Here is a 21,905-nt window from a genome sequence, read left to right as displayed (position 1 = left end):
AGTGCATTGTGGATATCCGGAACAAAAAAAAAATAATTATTAAGCATACATTGGTACAGTACTGTACTTCATATTACGGGGGAAGGCAGTGCACCATCCCCAGGTGTGACAACATGGACCAATGAAGCAAATAAATTCATTAATAATAAAAAAAAAAAAAACACCAGTATACATTCGTACAGTACTGTAGCGGGAAGCCGCATTGATTGGGGAAAATGCGTCATCCCCAGCAAGACGACAAGGACCTATGAAGCAAAAAAAAAAAACCACCATATACCCCAACTTTGCGGTTTTTCACTTTTCGCGGGTGGGTCTGGTAACAATTAACAACAAAAAAATGAGGGATTACTGTATTGGGGGTATTGTTATCTGTAGTGACAGCAGGGAATAGGCGGATGAACAGTGAGAAAGATGGAGGTACGCACTGGAAAGGAGAGGAATGAAGATTAGCCGAAGTAAAACAGAATATATGTGCGTGAATGAGAGGGATGGAGGAGGAAGAATGAAGCAACAGGGAGAAAAGATCGTGAAGGTGGATGACTTCAAATACCCGGGGTCAACAATACATAGCAATGGTGAGTGTGGTAAGGAAGTGAAGAAACGGGTCCAAGCGGGGTGGAACAGTTGGCGGAAGGTGTCAGGTGTTTTATGTGACAGAAGAGTATGCGCCAGGATGAAGGGCTAAGTTTATAAAACAGTGGTGAGGCCGGCCATGATGTACGGATTAGAGACGGTGGCACTGAAGAAACAACAGGAAGCAGAACTAGAGGTAGCAGAAATGAGGATGTTGAGGTTCTCGCTCACAATCACACCTATGGGCAATTTAGAGTCTCCAATTGTCGCACATTTTTGGGATGTGGGAGGAAACCCGAGTGCCACCCATAAGTGTCATAAATATGCAAAACGTTCCATTCACCTTGACGTGTCCCTTGAAACTCCTGCTTTACAAATTGTCATCCTTTATGCATCATCGGACCTATACTGGCTGACATTGGCCATAGCAAAGGTAGAATGGCAAGGTTTATTCCTGCGCAAATGCATTACATTACTATCTTTATTGTCTTTTTTCTTGTTGTCTGCACGCTCTTCAGTTTGTAATGTTCATGAGTCTTGAGGCTGTTGAGAAGAACCTCTGTCTTTCCAGTTGTCTCGGGTTGTGTGCTGAGTCTGGATGTCATGAACTGTGTGCTGAGATCAAATTTGAGTGCTTCACCCGGCATGGAGGGAGTCTGTGGCATCTCCTCGTCCGCCATCTGCTGGTAGTCAGGCCCTGGGACTTCACAGCTTTTAAACAGCTGAGGAGGTCTAGAAAGCAAGTTTCCTCTTCACTGACATTTGGACGAATAGACTGTACACACCTACCCTCCTTTGTAGCCAGCCTCCGCCCCTCAGCCAGTGGTACCTGCCCAATGGTCATAATTTGAATAGGCCTTTTGGAAGTATCATATTTTTTTTCTTGGTAAAATATGAAGAGTTCAGATGCAAAAGCAGATATATCCACTTAGAAACAACAAAAATGTATATAGCTGCTTTTGCATCTGAACTCTTCATATGTTTCCATCAGAATTTGTATTTGTGCCTCCCGAGTGTTCAAGCAATGTCCAGCAATGCAACGAGCCAGCATTTTGGCTAACACGAAGGAACAACAAGCTACCTTCCCGGAGGTAAAACTAATGGAAACAAACAAGTTCACTTGAGGGTTGTCCTGTACGTCACTCCCTGCTTCTTCTTGAAAACAAATCCCTCGAGAGGATTTTCATGGCGGGAGTTACAAAAAGATGTATACATCAAAATCATGTTTTGTGCTGAAAAAAAACGCATGGATCCATGTCGGCTGTCGTTTTTTCATTATTAACATACTAAAAATCATGCATTTCATGACAATGGCACTTTAATTTCTTGTATATAATGCGCAAACTTTTCCAAAAATATTTTCAAAAAGTCAATAGAGCATATTACATTTCTGTATAGATTAAAAATAAAATCACATTGTATACAGTTTCCGAAAGCTCTTTAAGTAGCTGCTGTTAAACCTCTTCTAAAAAAACAGAACACTGGACGATTCCATGCTAGCAAGCTATTAGGAGCTGCCTACTTTGGTTAAGGGTTGCACTCCAAAGGTTGAGAACTAATATGGCTACTCTTAGTGTGTTACTTAGCAACCAGGGCTTGGTTAGTTTGCCAGGCATGCTTTCTCATGTGCTGAGAACTTTGGACTGGTCTTCTCGAGGCTGCGTTTTGATGGTATTAAGGCAACAAGTGTCACTTACTGGTGGGTGCGATGCAAGTACCTGTTATTTCAGTTATATTTTTGGTTTGCGGTGGAGCAGCACATTCGGTTTCACATGAGTCTTGGTCGAGCACATATGTTGGAGGACATGGTGTAGTCCTTGGCGTAGCAAGGATGCTTTCACAGAAGGTGGACCTCCTTGATAGGCCAGGCCATCCTTAGTTCCGTGCATCGTGCATTATGGGCAGATTCTTGGGTGCGTGAGGGAGTAAAGGGTGGGTGGGCCAGGTGTAAAATCAGAGGTGCACTTTTCAAGTTCTGGTGTCAGAGTGCCCAAGAGGTCCGAGATCTCCAAGAAGAGACAAAACCCACAAGTCTTTTGTTGATGACAACATGCATTTGGGAAAGTCATGAAAGAAGCAAGATGACATAGCGGCCATCAAGGGAGTGGGCCAGCTCTGTCGAGAAGTCACTATGAAGTCCTGCATGATCACTGAGAGTCCACAGAACAAGTTTCGAAGGGCATAACTGTTCCATTGATGAAGGGGTGAAGTGGACTCACAAAGTTAAGGGAGGCTTCGATTTCCCATGAACAACCCATAGTTAACTCATTCAGCATCACAGGTATGGTGCCCCCTTTTATAAGTTTGTCAACTGGTTGCGGTTGTTGAGGGGCCTCGGAGTGCAGACCATCTTCTTATTTTCCTTTCAGCTTGTCCCATTAGGTGTCACCACAGTGTGTCATCTTTTTCCATGTGCACCAATCTCCTGCATCTTCCTCTCGAACACCAAGTGCTCTCTTCCCTCACAAACATCCATCAACCTTCTCTCAGGTCTTCCTCATGTTCTTTTGCCTGGCAGCTCCATCCTCAACACCCTTTTACCAATATACTCACTCTCTCGCCTCTGGACATGTCCAAGCCATTGAAGTCTGCTCTCTCGAACCGTGTCTCCAAAACATCTAACTTTGGCTGTCCCTCTAATAAGCTAATTTCTAATTCTGTCCAACCTGCTCACTCCTAGCAAGAACCTTAACATCTTCATTTCTGCCATTTCCAGTTCTGCTTCCTGTCGTCTCTTCACTGCCACCGTCTCTAATCCATATATCATGGCCTGCCTCACCACTGTTTTATAAATTTTGCCCTTCATCCTAGCAGAGACTTTTCTGTCACACAACACACCAGAAACCTTGCGCCAGCTGTTCCAACCTGCTTGGACCCTTTTCTTCACTGCGTTACCACACTCACCATTGCTCTGGATTGTTGACCCTAAGTATTTGAAGTCGTCCACCCTTGCTATCTCTTTTCCCTGGATCCTCACTCTTCCCTCTCCACCTCTCTCATTCACGCACATATATTCTGTTTTACTTCAGCAAATCTTCATTCCTCTCCTCTCCGGTGCATGCCTCTATCTTTCCAATTATTTCTGCACCTGCTCTCTGCTTTCTTTGCAGATCACAATATCATCTGCGAACATCATGGTCCAAGGGGATTCCAGTCTAACCTCATCTGTCCGCCTGTCCATTACCCCTGCAAACATGAAGGGGCTCAGAGCTGATCCCTAATGCAGTCCCACCTCCACCTTAAATTCCTCTGTCACACCTAAGGCACACCTCACCATTGTTCTGCTGCCATCATACACGTCCTGTACTATTTTAACATACTTTTCTGCCACACCAAACTTACGCATGCAGTACCACAGTTCCTTTCTTGGTACTCTGTCATAGGCTTTCTCTAGATCCACAAAGACACAATGTAGCTCCTTCTGACCTTCTCTGTACTTTTCCACTAGCATCCTCAAGGCAAATAATGCATCTGTGGTACTCTTTCTCGGCATGAAACCATACTGTTGCCCGCAGATACTTACTTCTGTCCTGAGTCTAGCCTCCACTACTCTTTCCCATAACTTCATTGTGTGGCTCATCAACTTTATTCGTCTATAGTTCCCACAGCTCTGAACATCCCCTTTGTTCTTAAAAATGGGACTAGAACACTTTTCCTCCATTCTTCAGGCATCTTTTCGCCCGCTAGTATTATGTTGAATAAGTTGGCCAAAAACTCCACAGCCATCTCTCCAAATTGCTTCCATACCTCTACCGGTATGTCATGAGGACCAACTGCCTTTCCATTTTTCATTCTTTGTAGTGCCTTTCTGACTTCCCCCTTAGTAATCATTTCCACTTCGTGGTCCTTCACAATTGCTTCTTCAACTCTTCCTTCTCTCTCATTTTCTTCATTCATCAACCTTTCAAAGGATTCTTTCCATCTATTTAGCACACTACTGGCACCAGTCAACAGATTTCCATCTCTATCCTTAATCACCCTTACCTGCTGCACATCCTTCCCATCTCTATCCCTCTGTCTGGCCAACCTGTAGAGATCCTTTTCTCCTTCTTTCGTGTCCAACCTGGTGTACATGTCTTCATATGCCTCTTGTTTAGCCTTTACCACCTCTACCTTTGCCCTTCGTCACATCTCAATGTACTACTTTCACGTCTCCTCAGTCTTCTCAGTGTCCCACTTCTTCTTCGCTAATCTCTTTCCTTGTATGACTCCCTGTATTTTGGGGTTCCACCACCAAGTCTCCTTCTCCTTTTTCCTACCAAAGGACACACCAAGTACTCTCCTGCCTGTCTCTCTGATTACCTTGGCTGTCGTTGTCCAGTCTTCCAGGAGCTTCTGCTGTCCATCGAGAGCCTGTTTTACCTCTTTCCGAAAGGCCGCACAACATTCTTCCTTTCTCAGCTTCCACTTCATGGTTCTCTGCTCTACCTTTGTCTTCTTAATCTTCCTACCCACCACCAGAGTTATCCTACACACTACCATCCTATGCTGTCGAGCTACACTCTCCCCTACCACTACTTTACAGTCAATAACCTCCTTCAGATTCCATCGTCTGCTCAAAATATAATCCACCTGCGTGCTTCTACCTCCGCTCTTGTAGGTCACTATATTTTCCTCCCTCTTCTGGAAATAAGTGTTCACTACAGCCATCTCCATCCTTTTTGCAAAGTCCACCACCATCTGTCCCTCAAAGTTCCTTTCCTGGATGCCGTACTTACCCATCTCTTCTTCATCGGCCCTGTTTCTTTTACCAATATGTCCATTACAATCTGCACCAATCACAACTCTCTCGCTGTGTGGGATGCTCAGAACTACTTCATCTAGTTCCTTCCAGAATTTGTCTTTCAACTCTAGGTCACATCCTACCTGTGGGGCATAGCCGCTAACCACATTATACATAATTTCAAATTTTAGTCTCATCACTCGATCTGATACTCTTTTCACCTCCAAGACATTCTTAGCCAGCTCTTCCTTTAAAATAACCCCTACTCCATTTCTTTTCCCATCTACTCCATGGTAGAATAATTTAAACCCTGCTCCTAAACTTCTAGCCTTACTACCTTTCCACCTGCTCTCTTGGATGCACAGAATATCAACCTTTCTCCAAATCATCATGTCAACCAACTCCTGAGCTTTTCCTGTCATAGTCCCAACATTCAAAGTCCCTACACTCAGTTGTAGGCTCTGTGCATTCCTCTTTTTCTTCTGACGATGGATCCGGTTTCCTCCTCTTCTTTGTCTTCGACCCACAGTAGCTGAAATTCCACCGACGCCCTGCAGGTTAGCAGTGCCGGGGGGGGGCGTTGTTAACCCGGGCCACGACCGATCCGGTATGGGATTCTTTAGATGAACGCTCATATTTGTTTGGCACATTTTTTACGCTGGATGCCCTTCCTGACGCAATCCTCTGCATTTAGCCGGGCTTGGGACCGGCCTACAGATTGCACTGGTTTGTGCCCCCATAGGGCTGCATTATAAACAGAAAGCAAGTAAAAAGCAATATTTAGCTTTATTTTCTGCAACTACATCACTGTAATTAAAAACAGCACCGCAAAGTATTCTCTGAAGAAGCAGGATCTGCCGGCTCTATTTCCATCATGCGGTGCACTGACTACACCGGTGGGCCTGTCACTATGAAGCACAGTCCCAAATGCTTCATCTGGGAAATTGGCATTAATAGGATGTGCATGTGTTATTTTTCATGTCATGCAACTGACCACACCTGCTTTTTGTAGGCTTTAGCTTGTGTAGAGTGCCTGTCATTGAAACACAATGTAAAATGGAACAAATTGAATACCGTAGTTGTACAGTATGTTATACCTTCAATTTGGGTTGGATTTTTTTTGTCGTGTGCACGCGCAAAGAGTGTCTGTGCAGTGACCACATTAGCAGTGTGCAATTACGCAATTGCACCGCCTAGGGGAACATTGCCTGTCATGACTATTATTTTTTATTTTTTGCTTTTGAATCAGTATTGTTGTTATAATTTCCCCTCTCGTTTCTGGATTACATTTTTCTTCACTCTGTGACATGGATTTCCCTGGGTCTGAAATAAAGAATGAAGAGCTGCGGCACAAGCCTGTTTTACATGCAGCCTTCTTTCTGATTATAATCGAAGCCGAAACAAAATGAAAATGGTCCATATAAACCCCTTACTCTGAATAAAAAGGTTGTATCCAAATGAAATTTCATTTGGTTTCACAGGGTTAGAATATTCCTTTTGCCAGACTGATCAGAAGTAAATTTTTGCCAAGTGAACCTTCATTTGGAAAAAGAGCCAGGAAACGTTCTGTCTGTGCATGTTGCATCTTGCCGAAAATGTATAGTGAGCTTATTGTTTATGCATAGCGTAAGTATAGTGGGTCTGAACGGAGCGCATGTGCTACGCAGATATGCTTTTCAACTACTTATGTTGTTTTTCGTGAAGCGTTTTTTAAAAATAAATACATAATCCGAAATACTGTGTTGTATAGATGACAGACTTCCATCTTAATAAATAACAAGATGTTAACGACGAAGTGCGCGTATCATATGGCAATCAACCAATCAGAATAGATCATATCAAATGTAAACAGTTGACTGGAGATCTTCAGTCGGACTGATTTAAAGCAGAAAGACAAAAGAGTCTCCACGTAAACCCACCTACTGTGTGCTTGGTCAACTAAAAATGAACCTGTCACCTGTCAATCAAATATACGTAGAACTTCACTGGAGTCAACTACTGGCGGAATAAGGCTATGGTTGATAAAAACTTAACTTTCCTGTGTTTGTGTTATTTGGGACTAACACAACAACTTCAACAGCGCTGATGTTTTAAATAACATCAGCACGGTAGCCCGAGATATTTAGCTCCTTAACTCGCTTGGTTGTTAACTTGTGACTACTAAACAGTTAACTTTCCCTTGAGTGTCTCTGTTGTGTGAATCTACGGGCAGCACAGGGAGGAAGGCTTTGGAGTACTGACAATGTGAACACCAGCAAGCGTGTACCAATCCCCACTCCTGCCTGAAGATAGCTGGGATAGGCTCCAGCAGTCCAATGACCCTTGTGAGAATAAGCGCCTCAGATAATGGATGTTTGGTACTTTTTAGGTTTCATCTATTCCAGGGGTTTTCTGGAACATATATGGTTTGGTATATGGTTTTAATTGGGATTTTCCAGTTTCCAACTGTTAACATATTTTCCTCACTTCTAATTAGTTCACTTCTTTTTTTGTGTGAGAAAAACAAGTACCATTCTAAATGAGGAAATCTCTTATTCTACTCCTCTCCCATGATTTAATTCTAGGTGCCTTGCTATTCTTATGGGCAGAAGCTTTCCAAATTGGCTATATTACGAATAGCATGCAACTACATCCTGTCCCTGTCTCAACTGGCTGAACTGGACTACAGCCCTGACCACGGTAGTCAAAGCTTCTCCCAGTGTGTGGAGCAGTGCACTAGGACCCTGCAAGCTGAGGGCAGGAGCAAGAAGAGGAAGGTGAGACTTCATATTCTCAGTTTTCTAGTCTCACATCCTGAAAACTAAATGTTTTTTTTAATGATGCTTTTATTGGGGCGGCACGGTGGGGTTACTGGTTACGGCCGCTACTTCACAGTTCTGAGGATCAGGGTTCAAATCCCACCCCCCGCCTGTGTGGTTTACATATTCTCCCCGTGCCTGCATTGCTTTTCTCTGGGCACTCCGGTTTTCTCCCACATCCCAAAAACATGCATTAATTGGAGACTCTAAATTGCCCTTTATTTTGTTTTTGGTTTGTCTCTATGTGCCCAGCGAGTGGCTGGTAACAAGTTCAGGGGATGCATCGCCTCCTGCCCAAAGTTAGCATGGATAGGCGCCAGCACTCCGCAACTCTTGTCAGGACAAGCGCTTCAGATAATGGATGTATATTTTTTATTTGTTGGTGGTGGAATATTTTTTTAATAAGTATCGACGAAAAAAATAAAATAATGCTCCAGGCCAAGCACACTACATTTTAATAGGGCCCACGAGAGAATGAATGCTGTGCCATCCACAAACGAGCAGCATAATTGTTTTGTGACGAAGACAGCATTTCAGCATTCACCTGTTAAAAATGGACCAGTTACTTTTGTAATATGGTTAATCATGATAATTTATGCGAATGAACACAAACCTTTACTCAAGGGCCAAACCTTGGCCAGTGTGAATTTTTGCTCCTGCCTGTTCCCTTCCTGTCCAGGTTGCAACATTCCAACTGTTGTGCTGACTCATTCTTCCTTGATTAGCATTTGCACCTCATCTTGGAATAGCAGCCTCTTGGCTGCAGTGTCTGGATGGCAACCAATCCTCAGCTGCTCGACGACCACGCTTCAGTGGCGTCCGATCCTCGGCCGCCTGATGACCACGCTTCATGGTGACTGAGCATTGGCCGCCTTCCACTCCTGTTTCGGCAGCGACCGATTACCAGCCTCCTGATGATCAGGCCTCGGTGGCGACCGATCCTCAGCCGCCTGATGACCGCGTCCACGCCTCATCGGCGACCAATCTTTGGCCGCCCGATGACTATGACCAAGCTTCGTCGATGACATGTCCATGGTTGCCCGTCCGATTCTTGGCCGCCTGATGACCACGCCTCGATGGCAACCGATCCTCGGCCGCTGCTGAAAAGGAGTGGAAGTAGGCTGAGGATTGATCACCATTGAGACGTGGTCATCAGGCGGCTGGGGATCGGTCGCCATCGAGGTGTGGATATCAGGAGTCTAGGAATCGGACGCCGCCGAAACAGGAGCGGAAGGCGGCCGAGGATCAGTCGCCATCAAGACATGGTCATTGGGTGGCCGAGGATCGGTTGCTGTCGAGGCATGGATGTGGTCATTGGGTGGCCGAGGATCAGTCGCCACTGAAGCGTGGTCATCAGAGGGCCGAGGATCGGTTGCCGTCAAGGTGTGGTTGTGGTTCGCCAGCGGCTCGTTCGCCACTGAGGATTGGACATGGCTCAGCAGCGGCTCAGTTGCCACCGAGGCATTGGTGTGGCTCGGCAGCGGCTTGGTCGCCACTGAAGCTTGGACGTGGGTCGGTTTGCGGATCAGTCCCCACTGAGGCGTGGACGTGGGTCGGCTGCAGATTGGTCGCCAGCGAGACGTGGATTGATGCCGGCCGCGGCCCGGCCGTTGCTGTAGCGGAAGCAGGATTCCGCTGTGGCTTGGCCATCAGTGCGGCGCGAGCGACAGTCTGCGGAGACTCGGTCACTGACGAGGCATGTATGGACGTCGGCTGTGGCTTGGTTGCTGCTGCGGCGGGAGCGACAGTCTGCGGAGACTCGGTCACTGACGAGGCATGTATGGACGTCCGCTGTGGCTTTGTTGCCGGTGAGGCGTGGATGGAAATCAGCTGTGGTTCAGTTGCTAGCGAAGAGTGAACGGATGTCGGCGGTGGCTTGGTCGTCACTGGGACGGAAGCAATAGTCTGGTGTGGCTTGGTTGGAGAGCATCGGGAGGCACAAGAAGGCACCCTACTTTGGGGTCTCTGGCCACCACACGGAGGGCCCGGATGGATGGCCAAACGAGTCTCCCAGAAAGGACTGGAGGAAGAGGGCTGGAAGCATGGGCGGAAAAATAAACTGACTGGGACTGATCAGTGGGAGAGAAAAACCCAAGTCAGTCTCTGCGTCAGAACCACACAGCCGGTCGTATGAATTCAGGCCGTCCTCGTAATCCGAAAAATCTGAATCCAACAAAATATGTGGTGGTGAGCGGGTAGTGGTCGGAAAATAATCAGGACACGTGGGTGGTGCAGATGGCGCGCTAAGTGAGGACAACAAGCTGGAAACCACCCAGATAGGAGAAGCTTGGTCCTCAGGCTTGGAGCGCTCGGAGGCAGGCAAATGGCGTGGCCGGCGACGCTGCGTCTTCCCTGCTGGGTCCAGTTGTGGCCATTTCGTTTTGTCATGAACTAGCGGCACGGGGTCGGTCCCAAATTCAGATTTTCCCAGGCAACGGCATAATGTTCAGCGTGGGTTAATTCCCAACTAAGGTCATACACAGTTTAAGCAGTCCAAGAAGGTAGAGGCACAAAAACGCTAGGCTAGCCACGATCCCAAAAACATGAAACAAGGTCTGATGACTATGAGGCAAACCAAGAAACATGACAAGATGTGGTCAAACTAAAAGGGCACAGACTCACCGTGACAAAGGATTGCGCTACACTAATTTACGCACAGTAGCGGAATATCCCAGAATGCAGTAAAGCATTCGCAACAAACTGGTAAATGCCGATGACACATTTACCACTTAAATACTTGGTCAATTAGAGTCACAAATGCAACACAGCTGTGACAGCTGTCAAAGGTGGCACTGCCCAGAGCAGTGGCCTGGCCACGCCCTCCACAGGAAGCGCCGCCCACGGCAGTGGCCAGGCCATGCCCATGACACCTCCAACTTCATTGGAATTTTCAGCTTGTAAGTCGCCAGTGGTTATCACCAACGATCGAATAAGTACACAGTACCTCCATCACGGTCTTGTTTCGGGCTGCCACAAAAATGGACAAACTCAGACTGCAACAGACAATCAAAACCGCCGAACGAATTGTCTTCACCACCACACAATCTGGGTGAACTCATTGAAGTGTCCCAGATCCCCGGTGCCTTTTGAGATGAACACTATCAATATAAAAGGACCCAGTGGCCTATCAGCAAGCATCAGATAAGCATGATGAAATAATCTGATTCTTCAACAAAACTGTGAAGTGGTTCCAGTAACACAGACCTTTTCCAAGAATTAAAATATAATGGAAAATATACATTAAATATGTATAGGGCGCTCAGAATATGAAACAAAGGTGTGCATCCCAAAAAAATATTGTATTACATTGTAAAACTGTCAATTTAATAATTGACGAATATCTTAATTTCTGAGTAATCCCAAAATATACTTTTTCAGTTACTTTTTTTACTAAAATAAATCTCAGCTAAAGCTAAAAAGGTGGCAGATACTTAATACAGTGCAGTCGTCCTGTTCCATGGACAGAAAAATACCCCCAATACTTAATAATAAATACTTATTTGCAGCTGTATCACACAAGTATGTCGTTTAAAAAAAAATCATACACTGTAATTTCTGGATTTTTCTTTTTAGATTATCTCTCTCACAGTGGACATGCACCTACAATGAACATTTCAGACCCCTCCATGTTTTCTAAATGGGAGAACTTGCAGTATAGCGGGTGTTCAAATACTTATTTTCTTCACTGTATGACCACAAAACTTTCTCCCATGACTCCTCTGTATCATCCAAATGGTCATTGGCAAATTTAAGACAGGCCTTGGCGTGCTGGTTTAAGCAGGGGAAACTTCCGTGCCATGCATGATTTCAAACCATGACGTCTTTGTGTAATACCAACAGTCACCTTGGAAACGGTGGTCCCAGCTCTTTTCAGGTCATTGACCAAGTCCTGTTGTTTAGTCCTTGGCTGATTCTTCACCTTTCTAATAATCATTGAGACCCCACGAGGTGATATCTTGCATGGGGCTCCACTCCGACTGAGATTGACCGTTAATGTTTAGTGTCTTCCATTTTCTAATGATTGCTCCAACAGTGGACCTTTTATCACCAAGCTGCTTGGGAATTTCTCCGTAGCACTTCCCAGCTGTGTGAAGTTGTACAATTTTGTCTCTGGTGTTTTGGACAGCTCTTTGGTCTTGGCCATGTTCCAAGTTTGAGTCTTACTGATTGTATGGGGTGGACAGGTGTCTTTATGTTGCTAACCACCTCACACAGGTGCATCTGGTTCAGGATAATCAATGGAGTGAAGGTGGACTTTTAAAGGCGGACAAACAGGTCTTTGAGGGTCAGAATTCTAGCTGAGTCAGGTGTTCAAATACTTATTTTCAACTGTATCACACAAATCATAAAAAAATCATACGTTGTGATTTCTGAAATTTTCTTTTTAGATTATCTCTCTCACAGTGGACACGCACCGACAATGAAAATTTCAACCCCCCCCCCATGATTTTTTAAGTGGGAGAACCTTCAATATAGCAGGGTGTTCAAATACTTATTTCCTGCACTGTACCTCTCTGTTCCAGGAGGAGCGCTGTTAAAATAAACACTTGGAGTCTCAAAGTGGGTCTTTTACACTGAGGCAGCCAATCAGAGGAAAGGGGGTGGTCTTTGCCAAATATGGTCAAGACAGATGCAAAACTGGGTCAAGGATGTCAGAGTGCCCTTTCCTGAACACTTTGATGACAAAATGAAGGTTTTTGTTTTTCAAATGAAATTTTGACTTATATACAAAGTCCGTTGAGCTCCAAATAGTCAAAATGGAGGCCTGCAATTATTTATATATTGTGTTGAGTCCTTTCTGAGCTTCTAGATTAGTCATGGGGTCATTTTTGACCATCACACGACCACCACCATGTTTGACTGTGGCGTTCTACATTTGTGCTACATTTACACCAGATGTGATGAGACACAAGCCTTTCGAAAAGCTCACTTTCATCACGGCAGTCCTCATAATATTTTCCTAAAAATCTTGGGAATCATACAGCGGCTGAAATAAATATTTAACAAATTTTGACAATATTTCAGATTAAAAATATTTCCAAAGGTGCTCTTGGCATGAAAATTTCAGCAGATGTTGGGAACAATCCAAGTACCTAAGACATACAAAGAAATAATAAAGTTATGATGTGAAATGACAGGAGAAAATTATTGAACATGCCAACACATTTATTTATTACTTTCCTATAGGAGCCTTTGTTTGCATTGACACCTTCAAGATGCCTCCTGTATGGAGAATCTAGTTAATTTCTCTTGTGTGATTTTGGCCCATTTGTGCACACAAGCAGTTTTCAACTCTCAGTTCTGTCCGTAGATTGATTGGATTCAATTCAGGTGATTGCCAGGACCATTCTTCCATCTTTTTTTCTTTGAAACAAATTGAGATTCCTTGGCAGTATGTTTTGGATTATCTTGCTGAAATATCCAACTTTGTTTAATTTTCATCATCCTTGTAAATGGCAGCATATTTTTGTCAAGAATGTCTTGGTACATATGCCCATTCTACCTTCCCTCAATCATGTGATTGTAACCAGTACCATATGCTGAAAAGCAGCCCCACACTATCATCTTCCCACCTCCGAAGTTCACTGTTGGTATGGTGTTTTTAGGATGACGTGCAGTGCCATTTCTCCTCAAACATGGTAAGCATTATGGCCTTCAAACAGTTCAATTTTGATCTCACACAACCAGACTATATTCTCCCAGTAGTTTACTGACTTGTCCATATGTTTTTAACAATGCAGCCCATAGGGAAGACAAGCCACTGCAGTCTGTAGGCTGGTCACAATCCCAGATAAATGAAGAGGGTAGCGTCAGGAAGGGCATCAATCTTAAAATGTTGCCAAATAAATATGAACGTTCATCTAAAGAATCCCATACAGGATTTATCGTAGCCTGGGTTAACAATGTCCACCCCCGTCACCGTTAACCTGCAGGATGTCGGTGGAAATTCAGCTATTGTGGGTCGACGACAAAAAGAAAGAAAGCAGATTCTTCGGCAGAAAGAGAAGAGGAAAGCACAAACTTACACCCAGTTGTAGGGAATTTAATATTGGAACTATGACAGGAAAAACTCTGGAGTTGGTTGATATGATGATTAGGAGAAAGGTTGATATAATGTATGTTGAAGAGACCAGGTGGAATGGTAGTAAGGCTCGAAGTTTATGGGGTGACGCACAATGGTGGATTACATTTTGTTCAATGTTATCTGAAGAAAGTTACTAACTGTAAGGTATGGGAGAGTGTAGCTAGACAGCATAGGATTGTGGTGTGTAGGATGACTGTGGTGGTGGGGAGGACCATTAAGAAGACAAAGGTAGAGTTGAGAACCATGTGGAACCATGGAGGCTTAGAAAGAAAGAGTGTTTGTGTGGTTCTTAAGAAAGAGGTGAGGCAGGCTTTTTCGTGGACAGGATGAGCTCCTGGAAAACTGGACTACTACAGAAAAGCCGATCAAAGAGACATGCAGGAGATTACTTTGTGTAGCTTCTGGTAGGAAAGGAGAGAAGGAGACTTGGCGATGGAACATCTCTGTGCCGTTTAAAAAAAAAAAAAGTGCGCTATCATGACGAAGCTATTTTGCCGTCCACGTAGACCCATATTCAGGGATCAGTTTACACCTCAGACCTTTGGGGGCTGTATTGCTCTAACAATAAACAAGAACAGAAGCATGGGCCAGCCTGTGAGCTAACATTAGCACAACATTCCATGAGATACGCGTTGATCATGAATGCGATAAGACTGACGGTGGATTGTTTATTACTCTGAGTCGTGGACATACACAAGTGTTTGAGTGTTCGGGAGGATGCATGTTTAAAGCGTTTTTAACGGCACGATGATGGCATGCAGTTCAATCTCATACATCACAGGTTAATCCGCTTGACTTAAAGTTCCATGGGGTCTTCTGTGTTTTTTAAATAAAGGTCTGTTCCAAATATTAAACTGGTGTTTGTGCCTTGCATCTCCTCGCTATGTGTCCGTTACATATCTGTGTTTTTCAAATTTGCCGCTAGCTCTTGAAAGTCAGAGGAGCTCAGGTTTAGTGTTGAAATGACAAAGCAGTTGTTGCAGAACAAATGATTAATCCGCTGTGTCTAGCATTCTGACAACTCCGTTCACTCTCAAAATTAATAAACAGCTGTTGTTTTAACCAAGATAATGTCAGTGACATTGTGCATTTGCGAGAGTTTCTTTTAACAACAGCAAGGTATAACAGGAAGTGCAACTTTATCGCGTCATGGAGAGGAACTTTTCCTCGATTCAGTAGACATGTAAAAGAAAGTCTCATATGGTTAGATCAAACGGAAGTGCAATCACAATATAGAAACTTTCAAAATAGTGCAGCATAGTTGGTGAAGCTCTACTGAAGTGTTTTTGGTGCAGGGGTCTTTTTTATGAGTGGAAAAACAGCTCTGGACTCTGCTCTTCTTCCGTGCGAGAATATTGTTTGAAACAGACTTGCACCCTTTGATTAAGTTTGACCACTAAAGCTGGGATCGGCACACAGAATGTGAATCAGGATAAAAAAATCACAATGCGCATTTAAAGAAAAATAGCTTGCTCTATTGTAAAAAAATTAGACAACAAAATTTGTGGAATAGCGAGGCTGCTGACAGTGAACCACGTTGTAGCGAGGTAACACAGTACAAGTTAGAAACATATTTTAGAATATTTTTTATTTCAAAACAAGTATGACCCTTGTGATGGATAACGACTGTCATTCATTTAAATACTCAGTGGAGTTCTAATCCTTGACCCGTCACCTTATCTTGGTGGAGGGGTTTGCGTGTCCCAATGATCGTAGGAGCTAAGGTGTCTGGGGCTTCACACCCCTGGTACGGTCACCCACGGCAAAATGGTCCCTGATGAGGGACCAGACAAAGCACAGCTGTGAGGCTCCAATGATGAAAGACTTAAATGGATTGATGTTTCCCTTGGCCAGACGCGGGTCACTGGGCCCCTCTTTGGAGTCAGGCCTGGAGTGAGGCTTGAAGCCAAGCGCCTGTTGGCCAGGCCTGCGCCCATGGGGCTCAGCCGGGCACAGTTCAAAAGGGTAGCGTGGGTCCCCCATTCCACAGGCTCACCAAGTGTGGGAGGGCCCTGGTGCAGTGTGAGCTGGGCAGTGGCCAAAGGCAGAGACTTTGGCGATCTGAACCCCGGCTAAAGAAGCTGGCTCTTTTGACATGGAATGTCACCTCTCTGGCAGGGAAGGAGGTTGAGGTGTGTGAGGTCAAGAAGTTCTGACTAGATAGTCGGGCTCACCCCAAACACACCTTGGGCTCTGGTACCAGTCCTCATGAGAGGAGTTGGACTCTTTTCCACTCTGGGCTCTTACTTGTGACCCCATGTTCTGCTGGGGGATTTCAATGCTAAAGTGGGGAATGACGGTGAGACCTGGAAGGGCATGATTGGGAAGAATGCCCTCACCGCCCCCACATCAGAACCCGACCAGTGTTCTGTTACTGGACTTCTGTGCTCATCATGGGTTGTCCATAATGAACACCATGTTCAAGCATAAGCGTGTCCACATGTGCACTCGGGATCAGGTCCCCTTCGGTTGCAGCTCGATGATTGACATTGCAGATTTGCAACCGAATGTCTTGGACATTTCAGTAAAGGGAGGGGCAGAGTTGGCTCCAATGGTGGGGGAAGATGCTGGTCCGACATGGCAGCCCCAAATGTATTGTGAGGATCTGCTGGGAATGTCTGAGAGAATCCCCTGTTGCAGCTCCCACCTCCGAAAGTACTTTACACATGATCCAAGGGATGCGGTGGACATTGGCTCCAAGTGAACCATGTTCCATGCTTTCAATGTTGAGGTGGCAGATCGGAGCTGTGGCCGTAAGGCGGTTGGTGCTTCTTGTGTTGGAAATCCCTGAACCTGTTGGTGGATATGAAACGGTGAGGAATTTTGTCAAGCTGAAGAAGGAGTCCTATTGGGCCTTTTTGGCCTGTGGGAATCCTGAGGAAGCTGATGGGTACTGGCTGGCCAAAAGGAATCCAGTTTTGATGGTCGCAGAAGCATGGCATAGGAGGAGTTCGGTAAGGCCATAGAGAAAGACTTCCAGACGGCTTTGAGGAAACTCTGGTCTACCATCTGGCGTCTCAGGGGTGCACCGTCAACACTGTGTATGTATAGTGAGGACGGGGTGCTGCTGACCTTGACTCGGGAAGTTGTGAGTCAGTGAGGAGAATACTTTGAAGACCTCAATTCCACCGACACACCTTCCCATGAGATAGCAGAGTGTTGTTTCTCTGAGGTGGGCTCTCTAATGTCTGGGGTTGAGGTCACCATGTGGTTAAAAACCTCATCGTTGGCAAGGCCCCGGGAGTGGATGAGATTCACCCAGATTTCCTAAAGGCTCTGGATGTTTTGGGGGTGTCTTCTTTGACATGCCTCTGCAACATCATGTGAACATCGGGGACCATGGCTCTGGATTGGCAGGCTTGGGTCATGGTCCCCCTTTTTAAGAAGGGGGACTGGAAGGTGTGTTCCAACTTAAGGGGGATCACACTCCTCACCCTCCCTGTTAAGGTCTCGTCAGAAGTGCTGGATAGAAGCGTCCATTGTGAAGTCGGATCTCAGATTCAGGAGGAGCCATTTATTTTTTTCCTGGCCGTGGAACAGTGGCCCAGCTCTACACCCTCGGCAGGGTCCTCCAGGGTGCATGGAGGTTTGCCTAACAACTTGTGTTTTGTGGACTTGGGGAAGGCGTAGGGGGTATGCAGTACCGAATCCCCTGATATGGGCTGTTTGGTCCCTATACAATCGATGTCAGAGTTTGGTTCGCATTTCCACCAGTAAATCGGACTCGTTTCCTATTTTGTCACCGATTCTGTTCATAACTCATGGACAAAATCTCGAGACGCAGCTGAGGCTTACAGTGTTCAGTTTGGTCACCTCAGTATTGCATCTCTGCTTTTTGCAGATGATGTCGTTCTGTTGGCTTCATCAAGCCGTGATATCCAGCTCTCACTGAAGTGGTTTGCAGCACAGTGTTAAGTGGCTGAGGATGAGAAAAGGGACCTCCAAATCTGAGACCATGGTCCTCAGTTTGAAAAGGGTGGCGTGCCCTCTCCAGGTTGGGGATGAGTTGCTGCCCCAAGTGGAGGAGTTCAAGTATGTTGGGGTCTTGTTCACAAGTGAGGTAAGAATGGAGCAGGAAATCAACAGGGAGATCGATGCAGTTTGTATCAGTCCATTGTGGTAAACACGGAGTTATGTCAAAAGGCGAAGCTATCAATTTACCGGTCAATCTACGTTCCTACCCTGAATGTTCCTACTATGGTCACAAGCTGTGGGTCATGACTGAAAGAATGAGATCCCGGATACAAGTAGCCTAAATGAGTTTCCTCCCCATGGTGTCTGGCCAATTCCTTAGATATAGGATGAGAAGCTTGGTCATCCTGGAGAGTATCAGAAGGGAGCTGCTGATGATGGCTGGGGCATCTGATTCAGATGCCTCCCGAGCTCCTTGCAGATGAGGTGTTCTGGGCACTACTTACCTGAAAGAGACCAACTCCGGAAACAACCCAGGATAGGCTGGAAAGGCTACATGTCTCGGCTGGCCTGAGAACGCCTTGGGATTACTCCGGAAGACCTGGATGAAGTGGCTGGGGAAAAGGAAGTCTGGGCATCCCCGCTAAACCTACTTCCCCCACAACGTGACCCGTATAAGCAGTAGATTGATGGATAGATAAGTGAAATTAATTGATTGTCGAAAGGAAACTCCATGCCTTTACTACTATGTATCAAATTATATGAAAACTACCAATATGTGAGACAAAATCCCGATAATTTATCACATAGTCCACTCTAGTATTGAGCTTCATATTTTACTCAAGACAAAAACTCTCCAAGGAGTGTATCTGCGTGCATAGCTATGTACGTGTGTGTGTGTGTGTGTGTGTGTGTGTGTGTGTGTGTGTGTGTGTGTGTGTGTGTGTGTGTGTGTGTGTGTGAGTGTGTGAGTGAGAGAGAGAGAGAGAGAGAAAAAGCGTGAGCACGTGTGTTCTCAAAGTCCCAGACACCAGATGTTTAGAGTGGAAGGGAAGTGGAGCTGGCGCCATGAAGGGCAGAGGGCAGTGAAAAGGCACGCGAACTGAAACCACACATGCACACACATACAACACACTTGGCACATTCCCCAGCAGCCCTTCCAACACATTCCCCCACTCTGGCTCTCCAAACCATCTGCTCCAGCATACTTTGAAACAAGGAGAGGAAAAACACTGTCATCATCAGTTTGTCAGACAGCAGCAGCTGGTGAAAAGGGGTGAGAGTAGGAAGAGGTGTGTGTGTGTGTGTGTGGTGTGTGTGTGTGTGTGGTGTGTGTGTGTGTGTGTGTGGTGTGTGTGTGTGTGTCCGTGTGTGTGTGTCCGTGTGTGCGTGCGTGTGTGTGCATCCGTGCGTGTGTGTTTGTGTGTGATGAAGAGCTGCGTGAGTGTCTGGCAAGAATAGTTTCTTTTAATTTTCTCAGAGACACCACGTCTACAGACACAGCAAGCAGAAAAACACATTTGTTTCTTTTTTTAAATTATTTTACAGCATCATTGACAAGGCATCAGTTACAGTATCTTCTAAAGGACTGTATGTAGTGTGTGGTTGTTTAACTAATAAAAAGCAACAACAACTCCACAGAACCTGTGTGTTTTAATTTATTTTACGCTTTCATTTTCCATAGAATTCGATTAATAAAATGTTTTTTTCCTAACTTAATGTCATGCTGCCTGGGTTTTATATCTATAAAATGTTTTCCTTCAACACCATTTTCAAAGTTTGTTCAAAAGTTGAAAATACACTAATTTCATGGCATTAGAATGCAAACATGTTTATATTCATAGTTTCTCTAATTTTATGAAAAAAAGTTATTCATTTTCAAAATGGAATTCAATGGTGTGTTTACTGTTCTTGCTTTAACTTTGGAAAATGACCCTTATATTTTCCTACTTTAGTGCTTGTACAAAGACTTTGTATGACAAAGTCAATGATTAACAGCTGTCTCAACTTGTTTTTTTTTTCCATCCTCCATCTTCAACTTAGATTTTTATTTCCACACAATACTTCTCCTTTTCCTTTCGGCTTGTCCCGTTAGGGGTCGCCACAGCATGTCATCTTTTACCATCTAAGCCTATCTAATGCATCTTCCTGTCTAACACCCATTGTACTTTTATCCTCCCTAACAACATCCATCAACCTTTTCTTTTGTCTTCCTCTCGCTCTTTTGCCTGGCAGCTCCATCCTCACCACCCTTCTACCGATATACTCACTCTCTGCCCTCTGGACATGTCCAAACCATCGGAGTCTGCTCTCTCGAACCTTGTCTCCAAAACATCTAACTTTGGCTGTCCCCCTAATTAGTTCATTTCTAATCCTATCCAACTTGCTCACTCCGAGCGAGAATCTCAACATCTTAATTTCTGTTAAATATAGTTCTGCTTCCTGTTGTTTCTTCAGTGCCACCGTCTGTAGTCTGTACATCATGGCCGGCCTCACCACTGTTTAATAAACTTTGCCCTTCATTCTAGCAGAGACTCTTCTGTCACATAAAGGATTTTTGTTTTTTTAATAATGATCCCCTCCTTACTCATTTTTAATGGTATCCACTGAAAGATGGGCAAAGTGGCTTTAGGTCAAATATAAAATCTATTCATGCTCTGCTACCTCACAAGTTCTTCAAGAAAAAAGGCACAATTGTTCTTGCTGAAAACAAATTTTTAGTTGATCTGTGATAGGGACAATTTCATACAATGTCATCAGTAAAAAAGACGACTCAATGAAAATCAATTACCGTAATTTCTCATCTATAATGCATCCTGAAGTATAATGCGCACCCCCAAAATTGACCTAAAAAAAAAAATACAATATACAATGTTCACCACCAATATGCTGTATTTCTATTTTATTGGGTTATTAGTTTTGTTTGTGCTTTAATTGTTGAAAAAAAATCTCTCTCCCACAATCAACAATTTAACACTGTTTAACTTGAACTTTGTTGAAAAAACATTTTTTTCATCAAATATCTGTGCATAAAACGTTTGTAATATAGTGCCGATTATCTACTACATTACACATGTACTGTTCATCAATGGGGAGTGTGTGGAGAGGGTCCATTCCTTCAAATTTCTGGGAGTCTACATCACAGACAAACTCACTTGGACTGTAAATACAACAGGGGTGGTGAAAAGGCCCAACAGCGACTCCACTTCTTGAGATTTCTCAGGAAGAACAATTTAAGCTAAGCCGCTGTAGACATTCTACAGAACCACCGTGGAGAACATCCTCACATGCTTCATAACAGTGTGGTATGCTGGATGGAGAGCAGGGGACAGGAAAGCTCTGCAGAGAGTGGTCAACAGTGCCCAGAAGATCACTGGTTGCTCTCTGACCTCCTGAGAGGACATTGCCAACTCACATTATCACTGGAGATCCACTAATATTGTAAAGGACTCTTCGCATCCTGGTCATCACCTGTTTACCCTGCCGTCCTCTGGCAGGCGGTACAGGTCCTACAAAACATGGACAACCAGATTCAAGGACAGCTTTTTCCCCAGAGCCATCAACTCATTGAACTCAGACCACTGAACATAATAACAATGTAATGTAGTATTTTGGAACTGCATGTTTGTGCATTTATTTATTTGTTTTAGCAACAACTGTGCCTTGATGTTTTATCTGTTTTTTTTTACATTCTATGTTCTTTAATTTTTATTCTATTTTATTGCACCTTGTGGAGAAGCACTCATCATTCCGTTATATGCACAGCATATAATGACAATAAAGGCTTTTGATTTGATTTAATTTGGTCCTTGGC

General features: G+C 44.6%; 1 protein-coding gene across 1 annotated transcript in view; it reads left to right on the top strand.

The window, feature by feature from the left end:
* The window catches only part of rnf103 (ring finger protein 103), a 68,589-nt gene that overhangs the window by 37,494 nt on the left and 9,190 nt on the right, over positions 1-21,905 (top strand). The window contains exon 8 of the mRNA XM_061834154.1: positions 7,861-8,052. Coding sequence (XP_061690138.1) covers positions 7,861-8,052 — 192 coding nt within the window. The remainder of the gene's footprint in view (positions 1-7,860; positions 8,053-21,905) is intronic.

This window comes from Syngnathoides biaculeatus, chromosome 11 (genome assembly GCF_019802595.1).
Source record: "Syngnathoides biaculeatus isolate LvHL_M chromosome 11, ASM1980259v1, whole genome shotgun sequence".
Taxonomy (NCBI): Eukaryota; Metazoa; Chordata; class Actinopteri; order Syngnathiformes; family Syngnathidae; genus Syngnathoides; species Syngnathoides biaculeatus.
This window is presented reverse-complemented; position numbering and strand designations above follow the sequence as displayed.